The following is a 24,241-nucleotide window of genomic DNA, read 5'->3' on the forward strand; positions in this document are numbered from 1 at the left end:
TCAGCGTGCGTGTGTCTGCGTGTATGTATGCACTACCATCATTTTTTTTAAATATTGACTCAAAAAAGCATGTGGGTGCTGTCATGCAAGTCTAAAATATTTCAAGTTTATAGTGCATCATTTGTTAGCTATTTAAACAGGAAGGGAAAATAAGTGGCAGACTGCTTTGCAAAGCAGGGATTATTGCCAGTGCTATGTAGCTTGGTTTTAAATTTGACAGGAGTAGTGCAACAAAAAAAGTCTCCAACTGTAAGGAGGAAAAGGCTGACAAGCAAACAGTACATTACTCTGGTCACCTGCTGTGACGAGCTGTCAATCACATGCAGATAATCGGTCAAATTACCCTTGGCTCTTTGACAGCTAGGGAAGGTAGGTGTGAAGTGGGAGGGGAGATTCCTTGAAGAGCTAGATTTCAGCCTTCACAAAAGAAAGCAATTTAGCATTTCTAAGATGAAAGGGCTAGAAAATGCACCTTTCAGTTCTGTTCTGTAGCATTTGCACTGCTTGTATTTTAAGTGGTCATTGAAAAAGGATAACATTTTAACCAAAAGTAGGGGATTTTACGACTGCAGTGAATGCCTGTTAAGTCAATAAAGTAACAGCAGCTTAAGGCAAAACGTGGCAGATCTGATGCAATTTTTTGGAGACTAAGTATCCCAGAATGCATTATTTGAGGCAGAGTAAACAGTCTGAATTTTTTCAATATGCCAGACCCCATGTGGTCAGAGTCAGAAATTGCATCTAAAAATATCTAAAAAGCTCAAAATAGTCTCAGAGTGCTATTAAAATGTAGGAAACATCAAACCATGATGAAATTAATATGCTTTTTGAGTCTGAGGGCGCGGTTGTCCTTTAAGATCTCTTCTGGCAGCAGAGAGGTGGTTGAGGACAATCTTGAAACTTTTGAAAATGACTTGCATCCTTGCCATTTGGGAGTCATTTTAATAACAATACCCTCCTCAAAACTGCTCCCTTTGTAGAGTCACCTTTACAGCTTAGCCTTTCTCTCATAAAAGACTGATTGATATCTTTTACCCCCCCTTTATTTAATATGAAAATATGAGAAAAGCTACAATAATTTGTACTCAAGTGAAGATATACAGGTTATAGACTTTCTCAAACTCCATCTACCAGTGTAAAGAACAGAGAGATGGACTCACTGAAAATCAACAAAAATGTTTTGGCTAATTTTATTTTTTGCAGAGAAGGTGCTTTCCTCCTTACAACCCCCACAGTCCAAGAAAATTAAATAACTAACCCAGAGATCACACAACGCCAAGGAAAACAAAATTACTTTACTCCCAATACCATCTGATCTCACCAATGTCAGCACTGCTAATGCACTCCCCTTCCATATACATGTTATTCAATGACTTTGATTCAAATAATGTGCACTCAGCAAGAGTGCACTTAAATAAATACACAACGTGCACTCAGCAAGAGTGCACTTAAATACAGTTTTATACATGTTACTAAATATCATTTTGATTGAAGATTTCTGAGGAAAATAACAATGCAAATTTGACCCATACTTGTGGATTGTGAACAAAGTAACTTTTTAGAAAGACATTTTATTGATTTCTTTAAGGGTTTATTGTCAGACAAGTGTAAGCTGCAAGAGTGATACAGGTTCATAGGTTGGTACTAGGCTATCAGCCCTAGGGCCTATACAAGCCTAGCCATAACAATTCCCTGGCTATTTCTTCCCACATTATTTACTTTCCTGGACCCCTGTCTAGCAGGGCGACTGACGTGATCCCTGGGGTGAATTTCCTTTCTCCCATCCAATCGTCAAGGTTCCTCTTGAAGAGGTCCAAAGAGGCACTCTGCTTGACATGTATGGGCAATCTATTCCAGAGTCTGGGGAGTCTCTGGGTCAGAAACCTATCCCTCCAGCATGTTTTGTTTATTGTGATGACAAGGTTTAGATCCCTGGAGCGTGTAGCTCTGAGGGATTGGGATTTCTTTAAGTGTAGCATGTCCAACAGCTCTGGGTTTGACATGGCCTTGTATGTTAAGCAGAGATCGCCTCTGAGTAGACGATATGCGACAGAGTATAGCTGGAGTTTTTTAAGGCGGTCAGCATAGGGCATCTGCTTTAGGCCTGTGATTCTTTTAGTGAGGTATTTCTGAGGCCTTTCCAGTTGTTGCAGATGTCTTGAGAGGTACATACCAAATGGGGCGTTGTATTCTATAATGGGTCTAATGAGGGATGAGTACAGCCTGTAAAATGTTCCAGTTCCACATGTAATAATTAATAAATATTCAATGTTCTGATCTTATTAGCTGCTGACAGGCAATTACTTAAAAATGGAAATCTGACAACCTCTTTTTAAGGAATTTTTTGAACTAGCCACTGACTTACAAGAAAAAGAAAATAGTCACTATAACATTAAGATCAATGACTAGTAATATGAATTATGGTTGTTGGGATAGTTTAGAAGTAATTATTAAATATGCTGGAAACTAAATAATAAAACTTCTGTTAGGCTTTAATTAACTGAAGTGGTTTGCTGTTTTTATTGGGTCTCCCTTTCTTGCAAATATTGTATATACTGACATTTAATCTTCTTCTTCTTCTTCTTCTTTCGGCTTTTTCCCGGTTAGGGGTCGCCACAGCGGATCACCTTGTCCGCACATTGAATGGCAGTGGAGTTTTACGGTGTCGAGTTGCCAGTCCGGCGCCCAACCTTCCACAGAAGGCACACTCACACGCACACCTAGGGCCAATTTAGAGTGTCCAATCCACCTGCAGCATGTCTTTGGGATGTGGGAGGAAACCGGAGCACCCGGAGGAAACCCACGTGACCACAGGGAGGACATGCAGACTCTGCACAGAAGGCACCCCAGCCGAGGATCGAACTGGAGAACCTCTTGCTGTGAGGCGGTAATGCTAACCACTGCACCACCGTGGCCGCCCATATACTGACATTTAATAAAATGCTTAAAAAAAACAAGCAGCTGAAAAAGCTGAGACACTATGCAGAAATAGAACTGATGTGGTACCTGGGTACTAATTATGACAAGAAATAGATAAAGTTCCTAGCAATACTGGCTATATACTAAGTACTTCACTTACCAACGGAGGTTCTGTGGAACACTGGCACAAGAACAGTGTTGTTCTTTATACACTCAAGGGCACTGCTGCTGAAAACATCAGCTTCCGTCCAGCTTAATATCTTCTTTTGTGTCGAGAGTTAATAACTTACTTTTACAGTGACCTTCACTGAAGAAGATTCAATATTCCCATGCTAATCATGTGATCCCATACCCTTAAAAAAGCAGATATCCAGTTAAAGATCATAACCACGCTATCTTCATCACTACCAACAAATATACCTTTTAACATAGTCTTACAAAAAAAGAAAAAAATATTTCTCAGGAAAAGCAAAATTTTTATTTATTTTAAATGTTAAGGCAAAAATTAATACTTTGTGCAGCAAACATGGACACATTTGAAACTGTACTGCCTGCTTTTGCACAATGTTACAAGCTCATGCGACATACACTACAAGACTAAATACTGAGGTGTTTTATCCATAGAAATTTCCAAAAATCTGGTAGCAATATAGAAATATTGGCATTTGCAGGTATGATCAATTTAAGGTTAGAATGGCGATTAGAAATTCATAAATTGCATCATTTACAAAACATTCAGTTTAAACTAAAAGTGTAACTACCGGTGATCTTCACACAAACAAATATACAAGCTAGCAAAAGCACAGCGCTGTGCCTTTAGACTTAACAATAATACTAACTTATTTACACAATTTCATTCTTTTTAAATACTGTAACAAAAACGGACTGTACCATTTTTTTCATTAGAAGTTTAAGAAACAGCGACTTCTTTTGCTTTTGATGTTAGGAACTAGTCCAAGGCTGTTTGTGTAAATAACAGTTCAAGTACAGCTCTTTGAAAAGGTCATTAGAATACATACTGGAGATGCAGACCTTTACTGTCTGCATATGGAGTAGCAGACTGAATGCAAAATACACATTTTAGCCACAGCCGTTATTATAAACATACAGCAAAGGTAGCCAGTAGTTTGGCAGTATTCTTAAAAATGGTCAGTAGTCAGAGAATTAAAGTACAGTGTTGTACCTACCATAAATGTAGATGTTCGTGTGTAAACACTGCTGCAGTCATTACACTTGGGTTATCCTGCCATCAGGCGGTTCCCCAGTCGGCCTGAGTTCCAAAGTCTTGGTCCGGCGTCGGTTGCTGTCACCTCCTCCCTGACGTCAGTGCGACAGGAGTATATAAGATGCAGCCAACGCCATTTTCTTCAGTTTTTCTTGCCCCAGATGTCAGGTGTCCCCAAATAGGTAGGCAATTCAAATTGCTAGTAAAGTATACAAAAGAAAAGCAAACAACAATTTTCAGTTACCAGCAAATACTCCCCATTGGTAGTAAAGTGTAGAAGACCTAGGTGCGTACCAGAAAGTAAGAGGGGAAGGAGGGAGGGAAACCTGGACTGCAGCAGTGTTTACACTCGAACATCTACATTTATGGTAGGTACAAAACTGTACTATGTTCATCGTGTTACACTGCTGCAGTCATTACACTTGGGTGGAGTCCCAAAGCTGAGGTAGGGTGGCTGGTTCTATAAGGCATTAGGGGTGGCTATAAGGCCCTGCAGCACAGCAGTGGCAAAGCCAGCTCTGGATTTGGAGTATAAAGGCAAATGGTAGTGCTTGGTGAAGGTATGCACAGAACTCCATGTTGCTGCTTCCAAAATATCCTTGGTAGGCAGTTGAAGTGGCTGTTGCCCTGGTGGAGTGAGATCTAATGCTGCTAAGTACAGGTTTCCCATGGTGTGCATAGCAGAAAAGTATACAATGTCCTATCCATTTTGAAATAGTCTGTTTTGAAATGGCTTTTCCCTGTGCTCCTGCAGCATATGCCACCAATAATTGCTCAGATTTTCTGAAAGCTTTGGTTTTGTCCAAGTAGAAGCGTAACTGTCTGTGAATGTCCAAATAATGTAGTAGTCTCTCCCCTTTGTTCTGTGGTTTTGGATAAAAATTGGCAAGTGAATAGTTTGGTTTAGAGCCACAGTTGATACCACCTTTGGCATAAACGTAGGGTTAGTTCTTAAAGACACCCTGTCCTGGTGGAAAATGAGGAAAGGTTCCACTGACATTAGTGCCTGTAATTCTGAAACTCTTCATGCTGATGTTATTGCCAGTAGCAGAGCAGTTTTCCAAGAGATATAGTTTAATTCTGCTGTGTTAGCTGGCTCAAAAGGAGGTAAAGTTAATTTTTCCAAAACAAAGTTGAGGTCCCAAGTTGGAGTAGGTGCTCTACGGGGCAGTCTTATGTTTTTAGCCCCTCTGAGGTACTGTTTGAACAAAGGATTACAGAAAATTGGTGGATCCGTGTTGCAATGAGCAGAAATGGCAGAGGCGTGGATCTTGATGGATGAGAAGGAGAGGCCCTTGTCCAGCATCTCAGTTAAATATTGAAATATCTGAGGAATGTTTGGGACAAGAGGGTCAAGGCTGTGCGCCTGGTTCCAGGCACAGAATCTCTTCCATTTATCCGAACAGGCTTTCCTGGTGCTAGGCCTTCTGACCTCCAGAATGACATCCAATAACAGCTTTGGAGAGAGGCATTGCTTGCTTGACTAAGGAATTTTCCATGCAGCTAGGTTTAAGGTCTTTAGCTGGCTGTGAAGTATCTGATTGTTGTGCTGTGTCAGCAAATGTGGGATTTGAGGCAAAATCCAGGGTGGTTCTTGTGCTAAGTTCTTTAAGATTGGGTACCAGTGCTGGCGTGGCCAGTCTGGTGCAATCAGGATAATCTTTGGCTCTTCTTGCCTGGCTTTTATGAGTACCGTTGGAAGGAGAGGTAAAGGTGGGAAAGCGTAAACTTGCAGGTTTTTCCAGCTGAATGAGAGGGCATCCACTTTCCATGCTTGTGGATGGTAACTCCTTGTGCAGAATTTCTGTAGCTGGCAGTTCATTGTGGATGCAAACAGATCTATGTCCAGGCTCCACCATTTTAGTGTTATAATTCTGAATATTTGTGGATTCAATTCCCATTCGTGGGGATCCAAGATGTTTCTGCTTAGGTCGTCTGCCAGTGTGTTTTTCTCTCCTGGCAGGAATTGTGCTTGCAGATGAACTTGGTAGTCTAGAGCTGTGTTCCACAAGGTCATGGCTTGTCTGCAGAGGGGGTAGGAGTGTGTGCCCCCTTGCTTGTTTATGTACCACATAACTGTGGTTTTGTCTGTCTTTAGTAGTAGTTGTCCTGGATGCAGCAGGTCCTTGAAAGCTATAAGTGCATTTTGTACAGCTAGCATCTCTTTTTGATTGATGTGAAGATGCCTTTGCTCTGCGGGCCACTCGCCCTGAATACATTTTCCTGCCATGTGTGCTCCCCAGGCGTAATCTGATGCATCTGTTGTCAGTGTTTGCCTGGTTGTGGGTTGAGTAAAAGGCTGTCCCTTGTTGGGGTGACAAGCTTGAGCCCACCATCGAAACTCCTGTTGAAGGCAAGGAATTAGTGGTTTAACGGTTTCCAAACTTTGACAGTGTTGAGACCATACACTCTTTAGGTACCATTGTAGTTTCCTCATATGCAGTCTGGCATATGGAATTAGTAGTATGCAAGATGCCATGTTGCCCAAGGCCTGCAGAATTTTTCTTGCAGGGAGTTGGGTCTTTGTTGCCATCAACTGAAAGTATTGAGTCAGTTGTCCTTGCTTGTCTGGCATGAGAGAAGCCATCTGGGCCGTTGTGTTCAAGCTGGCACCCAGGAATATTATCTCTTGTGAGGGCACTAGTTTTGATTTCTTTTCATTTACTGTGTACCCCAGGCAACTTAATAACTTTTTTACGAACGCCAGATGCTTTAGAAGAATGTCCTTACTCTCTGCTTGAATCAGACAGTCGTCCAGGTACGGATAAATTTGAATTCCTTTTTGTCTGCAAAATGCAATTACTGGTGCCAGGCACTTTGTGAAGACCCTGGGCGCAGTAGATAAGCCAAAGGGCAGTGCAGAGAATTGATAGTGCATTGAACCAGCTATGAATCTGAGGTATCTTCTGCAGTTTTGTCCGATAGGGACATGCAGGTATGCCTCCTTGAGGTCCAAAGTCACGAGCCAAGCTTTCTTGCCCAGCATGGGAAGAAGCTGCTGTAGTGTCAACATTTTGAATTTCTGAACATCCAGGTAAGTGTTTAGAGAAGAAAGATCCAGAATGGGTCTCCAGGCTTTGTCCTTTCTAGGAACCAGAAAGAGTCTTCAGTACAATCCTTGTCCTTGCTCCTGTGGTGGTACCTTTTGAATAGCTCTCATGTCCATGAGTGCTGTAATTTGTTTTTGAGACTCTGCCCATTGATTTGGTGGCAGATTTGGCGTTCCTTTTAACCTTGGCAGAGTGTGAAAGTGGAACCTGTAACCTTGAGATACAATGTTGAGAACCCATTTGTCTTTGGTGATGTAATGCCAATTGTGATAGAAAAGTGCCAGTTTTCCTCCTAAGGGGGCTGCCATGAGAGAGCTGTTTGGCAGCTGTAGTGGGAAGTCATTGAGCCTGCTTTTTATATGGTTGGGGCTTGTCTTCCCCTTCTTTCTGGCCTGGTGTACCCCATTGTCGAGGCCTGTAAGGACCTTGTGCTTGACCTCTACCTCTTGGACATCTGTATCTGCCCCTTTGAGGTCTGTCTGTGACTGGAAAGGACCAATTCTTTGTTGCCCAATTTCTGCTAAAACAAGGAGGCTGAACCTGTAAGAAATCCTTCACCGTTTGTATAGATTTTGCCTTATCCTCCATCTTCTTTAATACCTCCTCTGCCTTAACTCCAAACAACACATCCCACAATTTTGCCTTAACATGATCTGGTAACGTATGTTCTTTTAACCAAGCATGTCTTCTAATGACAGAGCCTGTAACTGCTGTTCTGCAGGAGGCCTCTAAGGAATCAAAACCACACTGCAAAGTATGTTTTCCCACTTGTTCAGCTGCATGCAATAAATCCTGCATTTCTTTAAAATTAGGAGGATCTGAATCTGGAAGCATCTTTTGTTTCAACTGAGACATCAAAAATTGCTGATATTTTAGCATGTGAAACTGGCAATTTAAGGCTCTCATTGCTAAAGTTGCAGACGTGTATACTTTCTTTCCCCATCTGTCTAATGCTCTGGAATCTCTGTCAGAGGGAACTGGGTTTTTTGCTGATGAGGCCTTAATCCCTTTGGGTCCCTGAGAAATAGCTTCAGGGTCAGCAACAGGGCTTTTATACAGAAATTTGAGAGTCTGGGACTCTGTAATATCTGTCAGGTTTAACTGGGGCTGGAGGTAAGGAGTCAGGGTTTAAGCTGGATTCAGTGTAAACATCATCCACAATGTCTAACACTGGCGGAATAGCAAGGGGTCTATGTTGAGGTAATAAAAGGAAGTCTCTGAGCCTTTTCTTGGATTCTGAGTAATCCTGGCCTTCCCAATGGAAATGCTCCCTCATGGTATGTAAGGTCTCCCCAAAGGAGTAGTCCTCAGGTGGAGAGGCTGATGGAATTGATTCCTCAGCATCAGAATCCTCATAAGGGGGTAAAGAATATCCTCGGTCTGAGGATGAATCTGAAGAAATGGACACCTGGTCGGAAGATTCATAGTCTGCATCCTGTCTGGGCCTTTTATCAGGTGGGGGATGGGACACCCTGATCAGGGTGATTAGGTCTTCGGCCATTTTGTGCATTTGTTTCTTAGGCATGGAGGCCTGTCCTGTAGAATGCTGTATCTGTTTCTTTGCTTTAAGGGGGGCTTAGACTTAGCAGAGGGTTTAATGGTTAACTGGGGAGGTCTGACAACACCCTCTGAAGCTGTGGATTGCTCAGCTACTTCGGTTCCCTCTGAAGGGTTAGTTTTGGTAGGCTGAAAACCTTGTGCGTCCGAAGGCCCAGCCAGCTCCACGTGGGAGTCAGAGGCGGTCTGTGGTTCTGTGGAAGCGGTCGTCGACGACGAGGCCTCTTCTAGGCCGGTCGCCTCGCTGAAAACCAGAGAACTGGCGACCGGCCTAGAAGAGGCCTCGTCAGTTTTGGGCCTCGGATGCCGGTCCTTGTCTTTGCGCTTTTTATGTATTCCGGTCGTCGGAAGTTCCGACGGCATGGTGTAATTGAATTTTCTGCCAAAATAATGTCGGGCAAAATCAAACCGACGTTTAATAGTGCGCTTGTTAAACCTAGCACAAAACCGACAACCAGTGACGTCGTGGTCTGGGCCTAGGCATGGGATACAATAGGAGTGGAAATCCTTATGAGGTATTTGCTTCCCACAAGAAATAGTTATTAACTTTTACTGACATCGGTCTGAGGCAAGAAAAAGTTTCCCCAACGGTGTACTTAGCTTTGTAGAAGACTTCGGTTCTGGATTTGGAATGAAAATCTCAGGAGTCGGCCGACCGGCACTTGCGAACTGCTTTTGCTTCGGGCACCGCGCAGCAAGAAAGACTGAAGAAAATGGCGTCGGCTGCATCTTATATACCCCTGTCGCACTGATGTCAGGGAGGAGGTGACAGCAACAGACGCCGGACCAAGACTTTGGAACTCAGGCCGACTGGGGAACCGCCTGATGGCAAGATAACCCAAGTGTAATGACTGCAGCAGTGTAACACGATGAACATCTGTGATCTGCAGGACTGAGAACACTGCTTCCGCACAAAACGAAAGCAGGGCAAAAAATAAAATCCCTTCCAACATGAAGGAGCTTTTCTGCAATAACATATGCTTTGCCCTATCTGCATCATAAAAATGCTCAAGCATCTGACATTATTACAGACAAATAAAAGTAAATTTCTTTAGCACATTCTGGAGAGAGGTGAGACAGACTTTGAACCTAGGTAGCTAAATGCACTTCCCAGCATTACATTCCACTCCTTAAATACAGTATTGGCATACAATCAGAGCAACACTAAAGCCTTCTAATATGGGCTGCACAGTAGCAAAGAGGACAGCTTTGTCACCTCAAAACAAGAGGTTCTACGGTTTGATTCTTGGCTGGTTACCTTCTGTGCACGTTCTGCATGTCCCCCCAGTGTTCATGTGGGTTTCCTCCAGGTGTTCCTGCATCTTCCCACATTCTAAAGACATGCAGTAAGTAGATTCCACGCACTAAACTGGCAGTAGGTGTGAGTGCAAGTGTGTGTGTGTGTGTGTGTGTGTGTGTGTGAGAGAGAGCCTGCGTGCGTGTGTGTGTGGGAGGCATGGAAGAACAAACGTGATAGGGCTAGGCACCTGCTGGTATAAACACTGATGTCACACCTCAAATCCATACAAAAAATGTGAACAAGGGGGTTACAGAGGGATAGATATAAAGTGAACTGATTATGCTCTAAAACTTCCAAAAAAGAAACTTGTGATGTACTTTTCTGACTTCTACTATGCAGTTCTTAGAGCTATTCAGCACTACTCATACACAAGGTCAAACACAAGAGCTACCACAGATGAGCACTGTAAATGTCTGATAGCTTTAAAATCTGTAATACTCTGCCTTCCCTCCCCACATAAACAGAGGTGATAGAGTGAAGTGCTCAAAAAACTTTTAAAGTTGCTAGTTGAGCACAGATGCACTTTAGTTTCTGGCCACAAACTGTGTGGCATTGTTAAGCATCTTACATTTTTGAAACTGTAAAACACTTCATGCTCCTACACTTTTTTCTCTCTTTCATTAAACTGTAATATGTGAGAGCAACTACAGCTCCTTGCACTACAAGGAATTATAACTGGGTTTCTCTAATCATAACCAAAAGTAACGAAGTAATGTATTCTCAAAATGAATGCCAAGATTAATCAAGTTTGCTTTCAAGATAAACCTTTTAACATCCATTAGACCATAAGTTGAGACATCCATTTGAACATATCAAATGGTTAAGACTGGAGATCCAAATCATGATCTGCTATATTTATACACCATTTCTAAAAGCATACTTAAAACAGGGCTAACTGACTTGGTTGAATGACATGTTTTTAGCATTAATAAACTACAATAAACACAACAAGAACATCTATTCAGAACGTGAACTCAAGGGCATTAACTGTCAGAAGTAGGATTTGAGAAAAGCATAATGTTGTTTGTCTTTTGGCTTTTCCCGGTTAGGGGTCGCCACAGCGGAACTCCGGTCCGCTAATGACTGGCAGTAGATTTTCACGATCGCCGAGGTGCCAGCTCGACGTTCAACCTTCTATGAAGGCACGCCCATTTACGCATGTCTTTCGAACGCCCATCCAACCGCGGGGAGGACTTACAGACTCCACAGAGAAGGCCCTCTCTGCACTCTAGCTGAGAATCGAATGGGAGAACTCTTGCTGTGAGGCAACAATGCTACCACTGCACCACCGCGGCATAACAACTATAAATATAGATAGATAAAAAAAATAATATCAAAGCAAATAAAAAAAGCAAAAACAAACAAAAAAAAAAAAAAAGCAACAGCCAGAAGACATGTTCACAACTTCAGAAATTTGTGCTTGAGCAGTACCACACTGCTCTAGCCACAAGATACATTGATTGTTTTATTCTGTATGAAATTTGGGGGGGGGGGGTCAAGAAGACAACGACAGTTGAAAGCTGATCATGTGTACAAATACACACACAAGGAAATAAATACATAACGCAAAAGCACTTTTAACAAGAGAAGCTTTAAGACCTCTTAGCCCTAGTCTGCTAACAAACTGCTTTCAGGAAAAAGAAAACGCAGAAATGTTTATATTTAAAAAAAACTGCGTCTCAAGAGCAAAAAAATAAATATCCATCTTTTTTTTAAATTGCTAATGGTCCAGGTCTACTTCACGTTGTCATAAGCTGAGAATATTGAATACGATATTGTCGGAACAACAACGTCGAAAGCTGAGAAAGTACAGTTTTGTACCTACCATAAATGTAGATGTCCGAGAGGTATGCATCTGCAGTCCTAACAAATGGGTTGTCCTGGCCTCAGGCAGCCATTCGGTCGGCCGGATTCCAAAGTCTGGGTCTGGCCTCGGCTGATGTCGCACTTCACCCGACATCATAGCTGCAGTTCAGCGGGTATAAAGGCATCAGCCGACGCCATTTTCCTCAGTGTTTCTTGCCCCAGATGCCAGGTGCCCTCTAGGAAGGCTAAATTTGGATAAATGCAAATGTTTCCAAACAATAGAGAGCAAATAGAAATAAACATGTATATACATATATACAAACAAATACACCATAATAGATTCCCCCAGCTAGCTACAAGATGGGCAAATACCCTAGGAGTACCACAGAGGGGAAGGAGGGTGGGTAATCCTGACTGCAGATGCATACCTCTCGGACATCTACATTTATGGTAGGTACAAAACTGTACTATGTCCTTCAAGGATGCATCTGCAGTCCTAACAAATGGGTAGAATACCATAGCCAAACTGGGGGAGGAGGCACTAAGGAGGCACTAAGAGTTTATGGTGTAGTTAAGATCCCTTGCAAAACAGCAGTGGCAAAACCTGCTCGGGATCTTCTGGAGTATAAAGGTAGATTATAATGCTTGGCAAATGTATGCACGGAGCTCCAAGTAGCAGCCTCTAAAATGTCTTTGGTAGCCACTCCCCGTAAGAAAGCTGTAGTAGTGGCTGTAGCCCTTGTGGAGTGAGGTCTGATGTTTTCTGGAGTTGCCTTTCCATGAAAAGAGTAACAAAATCTAATGCAATTTCCTATCCATTTTGAGATTGTTTGTTTTGAAATTGCTTTTCCTTCCATTCCTGTTGCATATGCTACCAGAAGCTGGTCAGTTTTTCTATTGTTCTTGGTTCTGTCCAGGTAGTAGCGCAATTGTCTGTGTACATCCAAGGTATGCAGCAATCTTTCCCCCCCTGTTCTGCGGGTTGGGGAAGAATGTTGGTAGGTGTATTGCTTGGTTTAATGATACCCTGGAGACCACCTTTGGCATAAAGGTAGGATTAGTTCTCATGGACACTCTATCCTGATGGAAGATAAGGAAGGGCTGTACTGCCATTAATGCCTGTAATTCAGAAACCCTTCTAGCTGAAGTGATTGCAAGCAGGAATGCAGTTTTCCAAGATAAGTACTGTAATTCTGCTGTTGCTGCTGGTTCAAAAGGGGGGAGTGTCAACTTTTCTAACACAAAATTCAAGTCCCATGTAGGCAATGGTGGTTTCCTTGGTGGCTTTACATTTTTAATTCCTCTGAGAAACTGCCTGAGTAGAGGTTGAGAAAAGACTGGAGGATCCATGTTGTATTCTGCTGAAATTGCTGATGCATGAATCTTAATGGAGGAGTAGGACAGACCATTGTGGAAAAGCTCTGCTAAGTATTCCAGGATGTTAGCTATGTTTGCCAATGATGCATCTACTCCTTTTGTTGCACTCCAAATGAGATATCTTTTCCATTTTGCTGAATAAGTTTTCCTTGTTGAGGGTCTGCGAGCCTCCAAGATAATGTCTTTAACCCTTTGAGATGAATCTGGGTTATTTTTCCTTATGTAATGTTCCAAGCAGCTAGCTGCAGTGTTTTCAAGTTTGGATGCAGGATTTTGAAGTTGTTCTGTGTTAGCAGTAGAGGTAGTAGGGGTAGAGGCCATGCGTGTTCCCGGGACATACTCCTCAGTAGCGGGTACCAATGTTGCCTCGGCCAATCTGGAGCTATCAAGATGATCCTCGGGTGATCTTCTTTGATCTTCAGTAGCACTTTGTGCATCAAAGGAAAAGGTGGGAATGCATATGCTGTCAGGTTTTCCCAACTGAAGGATAGGGAGTCCACCTTCCAAGCAAGTGGGTGGTATGTCCTTGTGCAGAATTTTTTCAATTGGTGGTTGTGTGGTTCTGGCAGTCCCCATTTCCTTGTGATGGTTTTGAAGATGTCTGGATGCAGCATCCATTCGTGGGCATCCGTGGTGGTTCTGCTTAAGATGTCTGCTAGTATATTTTCTTTTCCTGGCACAAATATGGCTTGGAGCTGAATGTTGAGGCTCAGGGCCACATTCCAGAGGTCCATTGCCATCCGGCATAGAGGATATGAATGTGTGCCTCCCTGTTTGTTGATATACCACATAACTGTGGTGTTGTCCGTCCTTATCAGCAAATGACCCTGTTGAAGAAATGGTCTGAATGTCTGAATTGCCTGTTTTACTGCCAGCATCTCTTTTTGATTTATGTGTAGGTTCATCTGGTCTTGAGTCCATAAGCCTTGTATGCACTTGTCCACCATGTGTGCCCCCCAACCGAGGTCTGAGGTGTCCGTGGTGATAGTCTGGTTTGGGTGAGGCCTGTGGAAGGGCAGTCCTTTGTTCAATTGACAGGCCTGGGCCCACCACTGGAATTCTTGCTTCAGGCATGGAATTATTGGAATTTGGGTTTCTAGGCTGTGCTTGTGCTGAGACCATAAATTCCTCAGGTATCATTGTAACTTCCTCATATGTAGCCTGGCATGTGGAATTAATATTATGCAGGATGCCATGTAACCCAGGGCTTGCAGGATTTTCCTTGCTGTAAGCTGGTTCTGCGTTGTTAATGCCATGAAATAGAGTGGTAGCTGCTTCTGTTTTTCTGCTGTGAGGAATGCCATCTGGTTTGATGTGTCCAGTTCTGCACCCAGGAAGGTTATCCTTTGGGATGGTATCAGCCTTGACTTTTTTGTGTTGACTGTGTATCCCAGGGCTTGCAGCAGGTGAATAACCTTTTTCGAATCTTTTGTTAATTTGTCTTTGCTGTCCGCTTGTAACAGGCAGTCGTCCAGGTATGGATAAATTTGAATTCCCTGAAGTCTGCAATGAGCAATTACTGATGCCAGGCATTTCGTGAATACTCTGGGCGCAGTAGATAAGCCAAAAGGCAATGCTGAGAATTGATAATGCTCTGATCCTGCAAGAAATCTGAGGTATCTTCTGCAATTTTGTCGTATGGGGACGTGCAGGTATGCCTCCTTGAGATCCAGAGTCACCAGCCAAGACTCCTTGCCCAGCATGGGAAGAAGTTGCTGTAGGGTCAGCATTTTGAATTTTGGAACAATGAGATATGTGTTTAGAGCGGACAGGTCGAGGATAGGTCTCCATTGGTTTTCCTTTCTTGGTACTAGGAAAAGCCTTGAATAAAATCCTTGCCCTTGTTCCATAGCCGGTACCTTTTCTATAGCTCTCATCCTTAGTAAGTGGTCTATTTGCTGTAGAGCGTTTGTCCTTTGGTTTGGAGGTAGGTTTGGCATTCCTCTCTTCCTTGGAAGAGTATGGAAGTAAAACCTGTAGCCTTCTGGGCCTAAACAAGGTAGGCAGTAAGAGTGGAAATCTTTATGAGGTATTTGTTTCCCACAAGTTAAACAGTTATTCACTTTTTCTGACATCGGCTGAGGCAAGAAAGAGTCCCCAACGGGGTACTTAGCTTTTTAGAAGTCTTCGGTAGTAGCAATCTCTGGTTCTGACCGACTGGCACTTGCGAACAGCTTCTGCTTCGGGTGCCACGCGGCAAGAAAGACTGAGGAAAATGGCGTCGGCTGATGCCTTTATACCCGCTGAACTGCAGCTATGACGTCGGGTGAAGTGCGACATCAGCCGAGGCCAGACCCAGACTTTGGAATCCGGCCGACCGAAGGGCTGCCTGAGGCCAGGACAACCCATTTGTTAGGACTGCAGATGCATCCTTGAAGGACATCATTGCCCAGGTAAATGGAAATCCGTTTACCTCAATATAGTGCTGTCTTGGAGTTGGTATATTTAAGTACGGGGGTGTGGGGGGTGCAGACGTGCTTGCCCCCCTGCCTACACCAGTTAGTTTTTTTTATTGATTTGTTTCTTTTTTTACATTATTCGATATTTTACTACCTCGATCAATAAAGTTCAACCTTTATTGATTCAATGTAGTAAGATTGATAACGTGATATAAACGCAATGTTCCAGTGTTTAGTGCTTTCCACAAAAAAAGGGCGAAGGCTCCTTTCTACCAAGAAAAGATATAGTGAATCTTCTCATACTGAATTGGCTATTGTGTTGCTCATCCGTAGGCAGTCTCTCTTTTTTATGAAGCTGTCTTGCTGACCAATACCTACCAATTAAGAGTTATCAAAATGACATTTGATAGGGAGCATCTGTCCACATACACAAACAGTCTATAGCTCTAAAAACAGGGTCACAAGAAACTGAATTTTCATTTCCATCTGCTTAAGATATTTTCTGCTAATAGTGTACTATACACAGCTCTCCAGACTTCTGGTTTTTGACTGGCAACAAGCAGATAAAAAATTTTTCCTGTACTTTCATCAACACGCAAATGCTCACTTAAGTTGGTCTAGCATGCAAATTTCCAAATGAGGTGTTGTTAAACGCAAGCAACCTTTAAGAGAGACAGAATGAAATTTTGTGTCTCAATCAGATTTCAGTTTCTGCACCATACTGTTTACCCCTAACCCAATGAAGGTTTTGTACAGCAGCAAGTTTTATGCTACATGCCAAAGTCCAAACATAAAGCATTATATAAAAGTCTACTCTGTCTGGCAGCAAAAAGCATTTTACCCATATTTTCTAAGGCTGGATGACCCTAGTGATATTTACAGGGACTGAAAGAAAATTTTTAATACACTTTTTAGTGTTGCACACATGGAATCACCACAGAAACTAAGCTCTACAAAAATGAAGGAAAAACAATCATGTTCTTGTCTTCCAATTACAGAAACATTTTAAGTGCAGAATCAAATCTACTGCAAAGCCTCATACTCACTGAAATAAAACTGAGATGAAAGTAAAGCAAAACCTACACTAATATAGTGTACTGGAACACATCCCTGACAATGGTCCAGGCAACCACAGTCTGATTTGCAGTTCTGGCATTTGACAGTGCAGGCAGGTGGGAAAGGGGAGGAACTGTGTTGGGAAGTTATCTTGATTCCAGGTGAAGGGTGGTGCTCAGAGAGTTCACCAGGGTTAGCATGTGGGGAACAGCTGAGAGAGAGAGGTTGGTCCACTGGACTAGGGCAGAAACACCATCAAATTATACCTGCGGGGTGCACAATACTGGATAACACCTCAGTATGTTCCACTCCCCTTTACTCCAATCGGGTCGCACCAGAGAAAGATGATAGCTATGGTATACAGCAACCAGCTGATGGTCAACCACCAAAAAAAAAAAAAAGAAACCAATGAAGGACAAGCAGCCTGCTCAGCTTGCCATCAGAAGTCAGACGGATTCACTTGTCACAACTTCCACTGATACTACATATGGTGTCACTGAATTTATTAACTGATACTTTTCTTTATTGTGCAGTCAACACATTTTTAAGTTTCCACAATGTCCCCTCACATCTGCCTCACAGAAATGCCAAAATGCACAACAGTCGAGTTATTTTTCTTACAAGTAACTGAATATCCATGGACTGCAACTTTCAATACTTTTGACAAACAGAAAGAAGTATGTGAAGAAGTACTTAGGGAACTATGAAAGTTCAAACACGTCAAAACCTCTAGCCACTAGAACAGGTCTGGACAAAATGCCTGCACGTCATTTTTACAGTATACAATAAACTCACAAAAACATACTTTCATCCCTCAACCTTAATTTCTTCACAGACACTGCTTTTTTTGGCTTAGTTTATTTTTTGCACCATGAACTGAGATGCCCTCCAATTCAAGCACATTCTAATCTGGATTTAGGTGGTCTTTCCCATTCTTTATTTCAAAAAAAATATTTCTGATCCTTGACAGAAATCAACTGATCCTACATTCCCAGGAATTTCCTCTGTTTCAGCCTATCACATATCATGCCAGTCCAAGGATGTCTGCTATGTAGGAGATGCCATCTTTTTCGACCCATGTTTCTAGCAGTCTGCCCTTAACTTCACGCAAAAGCTTTCATGCCAACTCAGTACAGGTGGATGAAGAACATCTGCTGCTTCTTCAAGAGTACATCCTTTTAAGAAGGATTCAGGAAACCATGGATCACTGAATCATGCATCTGTCCTGGAACAGACTTTTGAAGACTTTAGTTTATAAAAAGAGTAGTACGATATCTAAAACATGTGACCACATGACAGTGCACAATATTCCTTCAGAAAGGAGAAATGTCATGCTCCCCCCATGCATACTATTGTGTCTTAATGAAAGAGGGGTGTTTTGTCTATATTAATTAGTAAAATAAATATATAAATAAATAAATGAAATTATGGTACAAATCCTGTTAGGAAGACAATGATAATCTGAAATGATGGAATAGATGACTTGGAAACAAACAAAATGCAATGTTGCACAGATAAGGAAACCATGTGCCCTATATAAACATTATTGGACAAGTGTGGATCATACAGGTCTAGTCTGAACATATCTTCAAGTGGTTCCATATCACTGACAGGGCATGTAAAGCAAGCAAATAAATAAAATAAAACACAAAAGATGGGAACACAGACGTTCGAGCCTTCAGGGTGCTGTTAAGATTACGACCAGCCCCACCAACACTGGAGCGTCCAAGGGCCAGGGGGAAGGCAAGTGGATGTTGGTAGACCTGGCATTGATGAAGAGCACTGGGAGCCAGGCTGGTATTACTGAAGTCTTAGCCCCCCCCAAAAAAAAAAATAAAAATAGTTATTTATATATATATATATATATATAATATATATATATATATATATATATATATATATATATATATATATATATATATATATATAAATATATATATATATATATATATATATATATATATATATATATATATTTTATATATACATATATATATATATATATATATATATACACACACACACACACACACACACACACACACACACACACACACACACACACACACACACACAAAACCTTCTTAGTTTCTGAAAGCTTCAACGGCAGTTCAACTGAGCTCTGGTGTGGGGGTAAGCTGAGGCACTCTTTTGTTTCACCCATAACCTGGTTACTTGTTAAGTATTGTGTTGAGAGGAATAAACTGCTCCTGTACCTCAGCCAAAGTTATGTGTTAATGCACTTTCATTTGTTAAGTCTCAGCAATCCTCCTTTAATAACCATAAAGTGAAACCAGAAGGGTAACCTATGAATGACAGACAACTAGTCTAGACACTGGAAAATGGAAAGTTCCTATCTGGTAAGGTGCGATACCTAATGAAAGTCAAGCGGGTAAGAAAAGGGACAAAATACAACAAGAGATATTGATATTGTTAATATTTCTTGCGGTACCCTAATTGTTTCCATTACATTTACTTAAATCAATGACGGTACTTATCTAAAGGCTTGTACTATGCTTACCGTCTATTAATTCCTGGATAGCCTGTGAAACCACATGGTCTTCCTCTTGTTCTTTCTCAGATGTTCTTTCCTTTTGTCTGTCATCTGATCCTTTCTTTTTCCATCTGTTTTTCTGGATTAAGGGGATCACCAATTCTTTGGGCTTTTCCACAGGGTTAACACTATTAAGAAAAAAAAATGAAAAAAATGCCATTAATACTATCATCTGGTGGCACTGTGCACATAGTCTTCTCTCTACAATAAAAAAGAGCAGACAAACAGTCTTTCAAATGAACCATATAAAGTACAGTTTTGTACCTACCATAAATGTAGATGTTTGAGTGCTAATACAGCTGCAGTCATAACAGATGGGTTCTCCTGCCGTCAGGCGGGTCCTCGGTCGTCCTAATTCCAAAGTCTAGATCCGGCGTCGGTTGTCGTCGCTTCTTCCCTGACGTCAGTGCGACAGGGGTATAAAGGAACCAGCAGACGCCATTTTCTTCAGTTTTTCTTGCCCCAGATGTCAGGTGCCCCCAGAAGGAAGGCAATAATAAATTAGTGTGATAATGCAGTGCTATATAATCAAAATACAGTAGTTGCAAGCAAATACATCATAAATGAAAACCCCAATCAGGTTGTATGAGGATGTGTTAGCCTATAGGCCTGTCCCAAGAGGGGAAGGAGGGAGGGAAACCTGGACTGCAGCTGTATTAGCACTCGAACATCTACATTTATGGTAGGTACAAAACTGTACTATGTTCATCGTGCATACAGCTGCAGTCATAACAGATGGGTAGAATCCCAAAGCTAAGAAAGGGGTGGTAGGCACTAGTTGGAACTAGGATGAGCCAAAATGCCCTGCAAGACTGCAGTGGCAAAGCCTGCTCTATATTTGGAGTATAATGGTAGGTTGTAGTGCTTGGAGAAGGTATGCACAGAACTCCAAGTGGCTGCTTCCAAAATATCCTTGGTAGGAACTCCTCTGAGGAAGGATGCAGAGGTGGCTGTGGCCCTGGTGGAATGAGTTCTAATGCCTGTAGGAACAGTTTTGCCATGAAAGGAATAGCAAAAACGTATGCAGCGGGTTATCCATTTTGAGATTGTCTGTTTGGAAACTGGCTTCCCTTGAGCTCCTACCGCATAGGCCACAAAGAGCTGTTCTGATTTTCTGAAAGGCTTTGTTCTGTCCAAATAATAATGCAGCTGCCTGTGGATGTCCAAGGAATGTAGTAATCTCTCCCGTTTGTTTTGAGGATTGGGATAAAAAGTAGGTAAATGTATGGCCTGAAGCTACCCTGGATACCACTTTAGGCATAAAGGACGGGTTGGTTCGTAAGGAAACTCTGTCCTGATGGAAGATGATAAAAGGCTGGACAGCCATGAGAGCCTGTAGTTCTGAAACTCTACGAGCTGAGGTTATAGCCAGAAGGAAAGCTGTTTTCCAGGACAAATATTGCAAATCTGATGAGGCAGCTGGCTCAAAAGGAGGCAAGGTCAATTTTTCCAGAATGAAATTAAGATCCCAAGCAGGTATTGGTTGTTTCCTTGGAGGCCTTAAATTCTTAGCCCCTCTGAGGAACTGTCTTAAGAGAGGGTGAGAGAATAAAGGTGGATCAGTGTTGTATTCTGCCGAAATGGCTGAGGCATGTATTTTGATGGAGGAGAAAGAAAGTCCACTGCTTAGCAGTTCAGCCAAATATTGTAGTATTTGAGGTAAATTCAGTTTTCCAGGATCCTGCCCCTTTTTCTCATTCCAGACACAAAAACGTTTCCATTTTGCGGAGTAAGCTTTTCTAGCTGGCTGTGAAGAGTTTTGTAACTGTGCTGAGTCAGAAGAAGAGGCATTAGAGGCAGGGTCCATGGAGGGGAATGCGTCAGGCTCCTCAGGAGTGGGTACCAGTGTTGCCTTGGCCAGTCCGGAGCAATGAGAATCATCTTTGGTCTGTCTGCTTTGGTCTTTAATAGAACTTTGGGCAACAGAGGAAGAGGAGGGAAGGCATAAACTGTCATTGATGTCCAACTGAAAGAAAGAGCGTCCACTCTCCAGGCCTTTGGATGGAAGATCCTTGAGCAGAATTTTGTTAGTTGATGATTTTTGTGGGAGGCAAAGAGATCTATGTCTGGCCTTCCCCATTCTTGGATTATTTCTGTAAAAACTTTTGGATGCAATTTCCATTCGTGTGGATCTGTCATATTCCTGCTTAGGTTGTCTGCCAGCGTGTTTTCCTTGCCTAGCAAGTACTGTGCTTGTAATTCCATTTGTAAGTCCATGGCCATGTTCCAAAGTGACATGGCCAGTCTGCATAGGGGGTAAGAATGTGTTCCTCCCTGTTTGTTTATGTACCACATAACTGTGGTGTTGTCCGTTCTTATCAATACTTGACCTGGTTGTAGAAGGTCCTTGAAAGCTATAATAGCATTTATTACTGCTAGCATTTCTTTTTGATTGATGTGAAGGTGCTTTTCTTTTTGGGACCATTTGCCCTGAATGCACCGATCTGTCATGTGCGCCCCCCAGGCGTAGTCCGAGGCGTCTGTTGTGATGACTTGATTTGCTTGAGGCTTGCTGAATGGAAGACCTGTGTTTGACTGACATGCTTGAGCCCACCACAGAAATTCTTTTTGCAGACATGGAATTAGTGGTATTTATTGTTTCCAAACTGTGGCTGTGCTGAGACCATATGTTTTTCAGGTACCATTGTAGTTTCCTCATGTGCAGCTTTGCACATGGGATTAGTAAGATGCAAGATGCCATGAACCCCAGAGCCTGCAGGATTTTCCTTGCAGTCAGCCTGGTGCAATTTGCTAGTGTTCTGAAATATTGTATTAGTTGCCCCTGCTTCTCTGACGTGAGGTAGGCCATCTGGGTGTTTGTGTCCAAATTGGCACCCAGGAAAATGATCTTCTGAGAGGGTATTAGCCTTGATTTCTTTTTGTTGACTGTGTATCCCAGAGATTTCAATGACATTATTACATAAGCCAGATGTTTCAGAAGAATATGCTTGCTGTCCGCTTGGATCAGGCAGTCGTCCAAATAGGGGTATATTTGTATCCCTTGAAGTCTGCAGTATGCAATTACTGATGCCAGGCATTTCGTGAATACTCTGGGCGCAGTAGATAAGCCAAAGGGCAATGCAGAGAAGTGATAATGGGTTGAACCTGCAAGAAATCTGAGGTACCTTCTGCAATTTTGTCTGATTGGGACATGCAGGTATGCCTCCTTGAGGTCCAATGTTACAAGCCAAGACTCCTTGCCCAGCATGGGAAGAAGTTGCTGTAGAGTGAGCATCTTGAATTTTGGTACGAGTAGAAATGTGTTTAGGACAGATAGATCCAAAATAGGTCTCCAATCTTTTCCCTTCCTTGGCACCAGAAATAGCCTGGAATAAAAACCTTGACCTTGCTTGTGCGTAGGTACCTCTTGAATAGCTTTCATGTTTATGAGATCTGTAATTTGTTTTTATGCCTCTGCCCTTTGATTGTGTGGCAGGTTTGGCATGCCTCTCATTTTTGGAAGGGTGTGAAAATGGAATTTGTAGCCTCTGTTTATAATGTCCAGGATCAATTTGTCCTTTGTGACAACATGCCAGTTTTTTGAAAATAATGCCAGCTTTCCTCCTAAGGGGGTTGCCATTTGAAACCTGGTTGGCATGCAAAGGGGAAAGTCATTGGGTTTGCTTTCTGAAAGATTGTGAGTTGTCCTCACCACCTCTTTGTGTAGGGGCTTGCCATTGTCTGCCTCTATACGATCCTTGGGATTGTCCTCTGCCCCTCGGGTGCCTGTATCTGCCTCTTTGGGGTCTGTCTGTGGCAGGAAAGGACCAGTTTTTGGAAGGCCAATTTCTACTAAAACGTGGAGGCTGAACCTGTAGAAATTCTTTCACAGTTTGCATTGATTTAGCCTTTTCCTCCATTTTCCTTAATACCTCCTCAGCATTAGCACCAAATAGTACATCCTTTTGAAGTGGGGCATCTAGTAATTTAGCTTTGACATGATCAGGCAAGGCTTGTTCCTTGAGCCAGACATGCCTACGTATAACTGATCCTGTAACAGCAGCTCTACATGAGGCCTCTAGAGCATCAAAACCACATTGTAAGGTATGCTTACCCACTTGTTCTGCACTACGCATCAAATCCTGCAACTCTTTCAAGTCTGGTTGTTCAGGTTGTGACATTTTACTCAATTGTGATAACAAAAACTGTTGGCATTTTAGCATATGAAACTGACAGTTTAAGGCCCTCATGGATAAGGTAGCCGAGGTATATACCTTTTTTCCCCGCCTTTCTAAGGATCTGGAATCTCTCTCGGAGGGCAATGGATTTTTTGCAATGGAGGCCTTAACTCCCTTGGGGCCCTGTGAGGTGGTTTCTGGGTCAGTAGCATGGCTTTTGTAAAGAAATTGGCGTGAGTCAGGAACCCTGTAGTACCTGTCAGGCTTAACTGGGGCTGGGGGTAGAGAGTCCGGGTTAAGGCAGGCCTCCGAGTAAACATCATCTAGTATGTCCAAGACAGGAGGTATAGCCAGAGGCCTATGCTGAGGTAACAAGAGAAATTCCCTGAGCCTTTTCTTGGAATCTGAATAATCCTGGCCTTCCCTGTGGAAGTGTTCCCTTAAGGTATGCAAAGTTTCCCCAAATGAGTAGTCCTCAGGGGGGGATACAGAAGGGATGGACTCCTCCGCATCAGAGTCTTCAAAAGGGGAGTAAGAATGTTCCTCATCATCAGAGTGCTCTGAAATAATGGAGCCCTGGTCAGAGAAGGGGGAATCTTCCTCCACTCTGGGCCTTTTGTCCGGTGGGGGCAGAGAACCTCTGATTAGAGTAATTAAATCCTCAGCCATTTTAAGCATCTGTTTCTTAGGCATGGGGCCTGTAGATGGGCCCTGTGTAGCTGGTCTCTTAGGGTGCAAGGATGCTTTAGACTTTGTGAAAGCCTTGATGGAGAAAGAAGAGGAAGGTCTGAAGACACCTTGAGTGGAGGTGGACCTGTCCACATTCTGAGTTTCAACGCCAAGAGTGGCTTCGGTATCTGTAGTCTGGGTATGGGCCGAG

At 42.6% G+C, this 24,241-nt stretch overlaps 1 protein-coding gene across 1 annotated transcript in view; it reads right to left on the reverse strand.

Annotated features, from left to right (window-relative positions):
- Positions 1-24,241, reverse strand: part of GPKOW (G-patch domain and KOW motifs) — a 743,201-nt gene that overhangs the window by 593,226 nt on the left and 125,734 nt on the right. Inside the window, exon 2 of the mRNA XM_044080190.1 lies at positions 19,211-19,371. Within this exon, the coding sequence (XP_043936125.1) occupies positions 19,211-19,371 (161 nt within the window). The remainder of the gene's footprint in view (positions 1-19,210; positions 19,372-24,241) is intronic.

Source organism: Protopterus annectens, chromosome 8.part0 (genome assembly GCF_019279795.1).
Source record: "Protopterus annectens isolate FY-2018-M chromosome 8.part0, PAN1.0, whole genome shotgun sequence".
Taxonomy (NCBI): Eukaryota; Metazoa; Chordata; order Ceratodontiformes; family Protopteridae; genus Protopterus; species Protopterus annectens.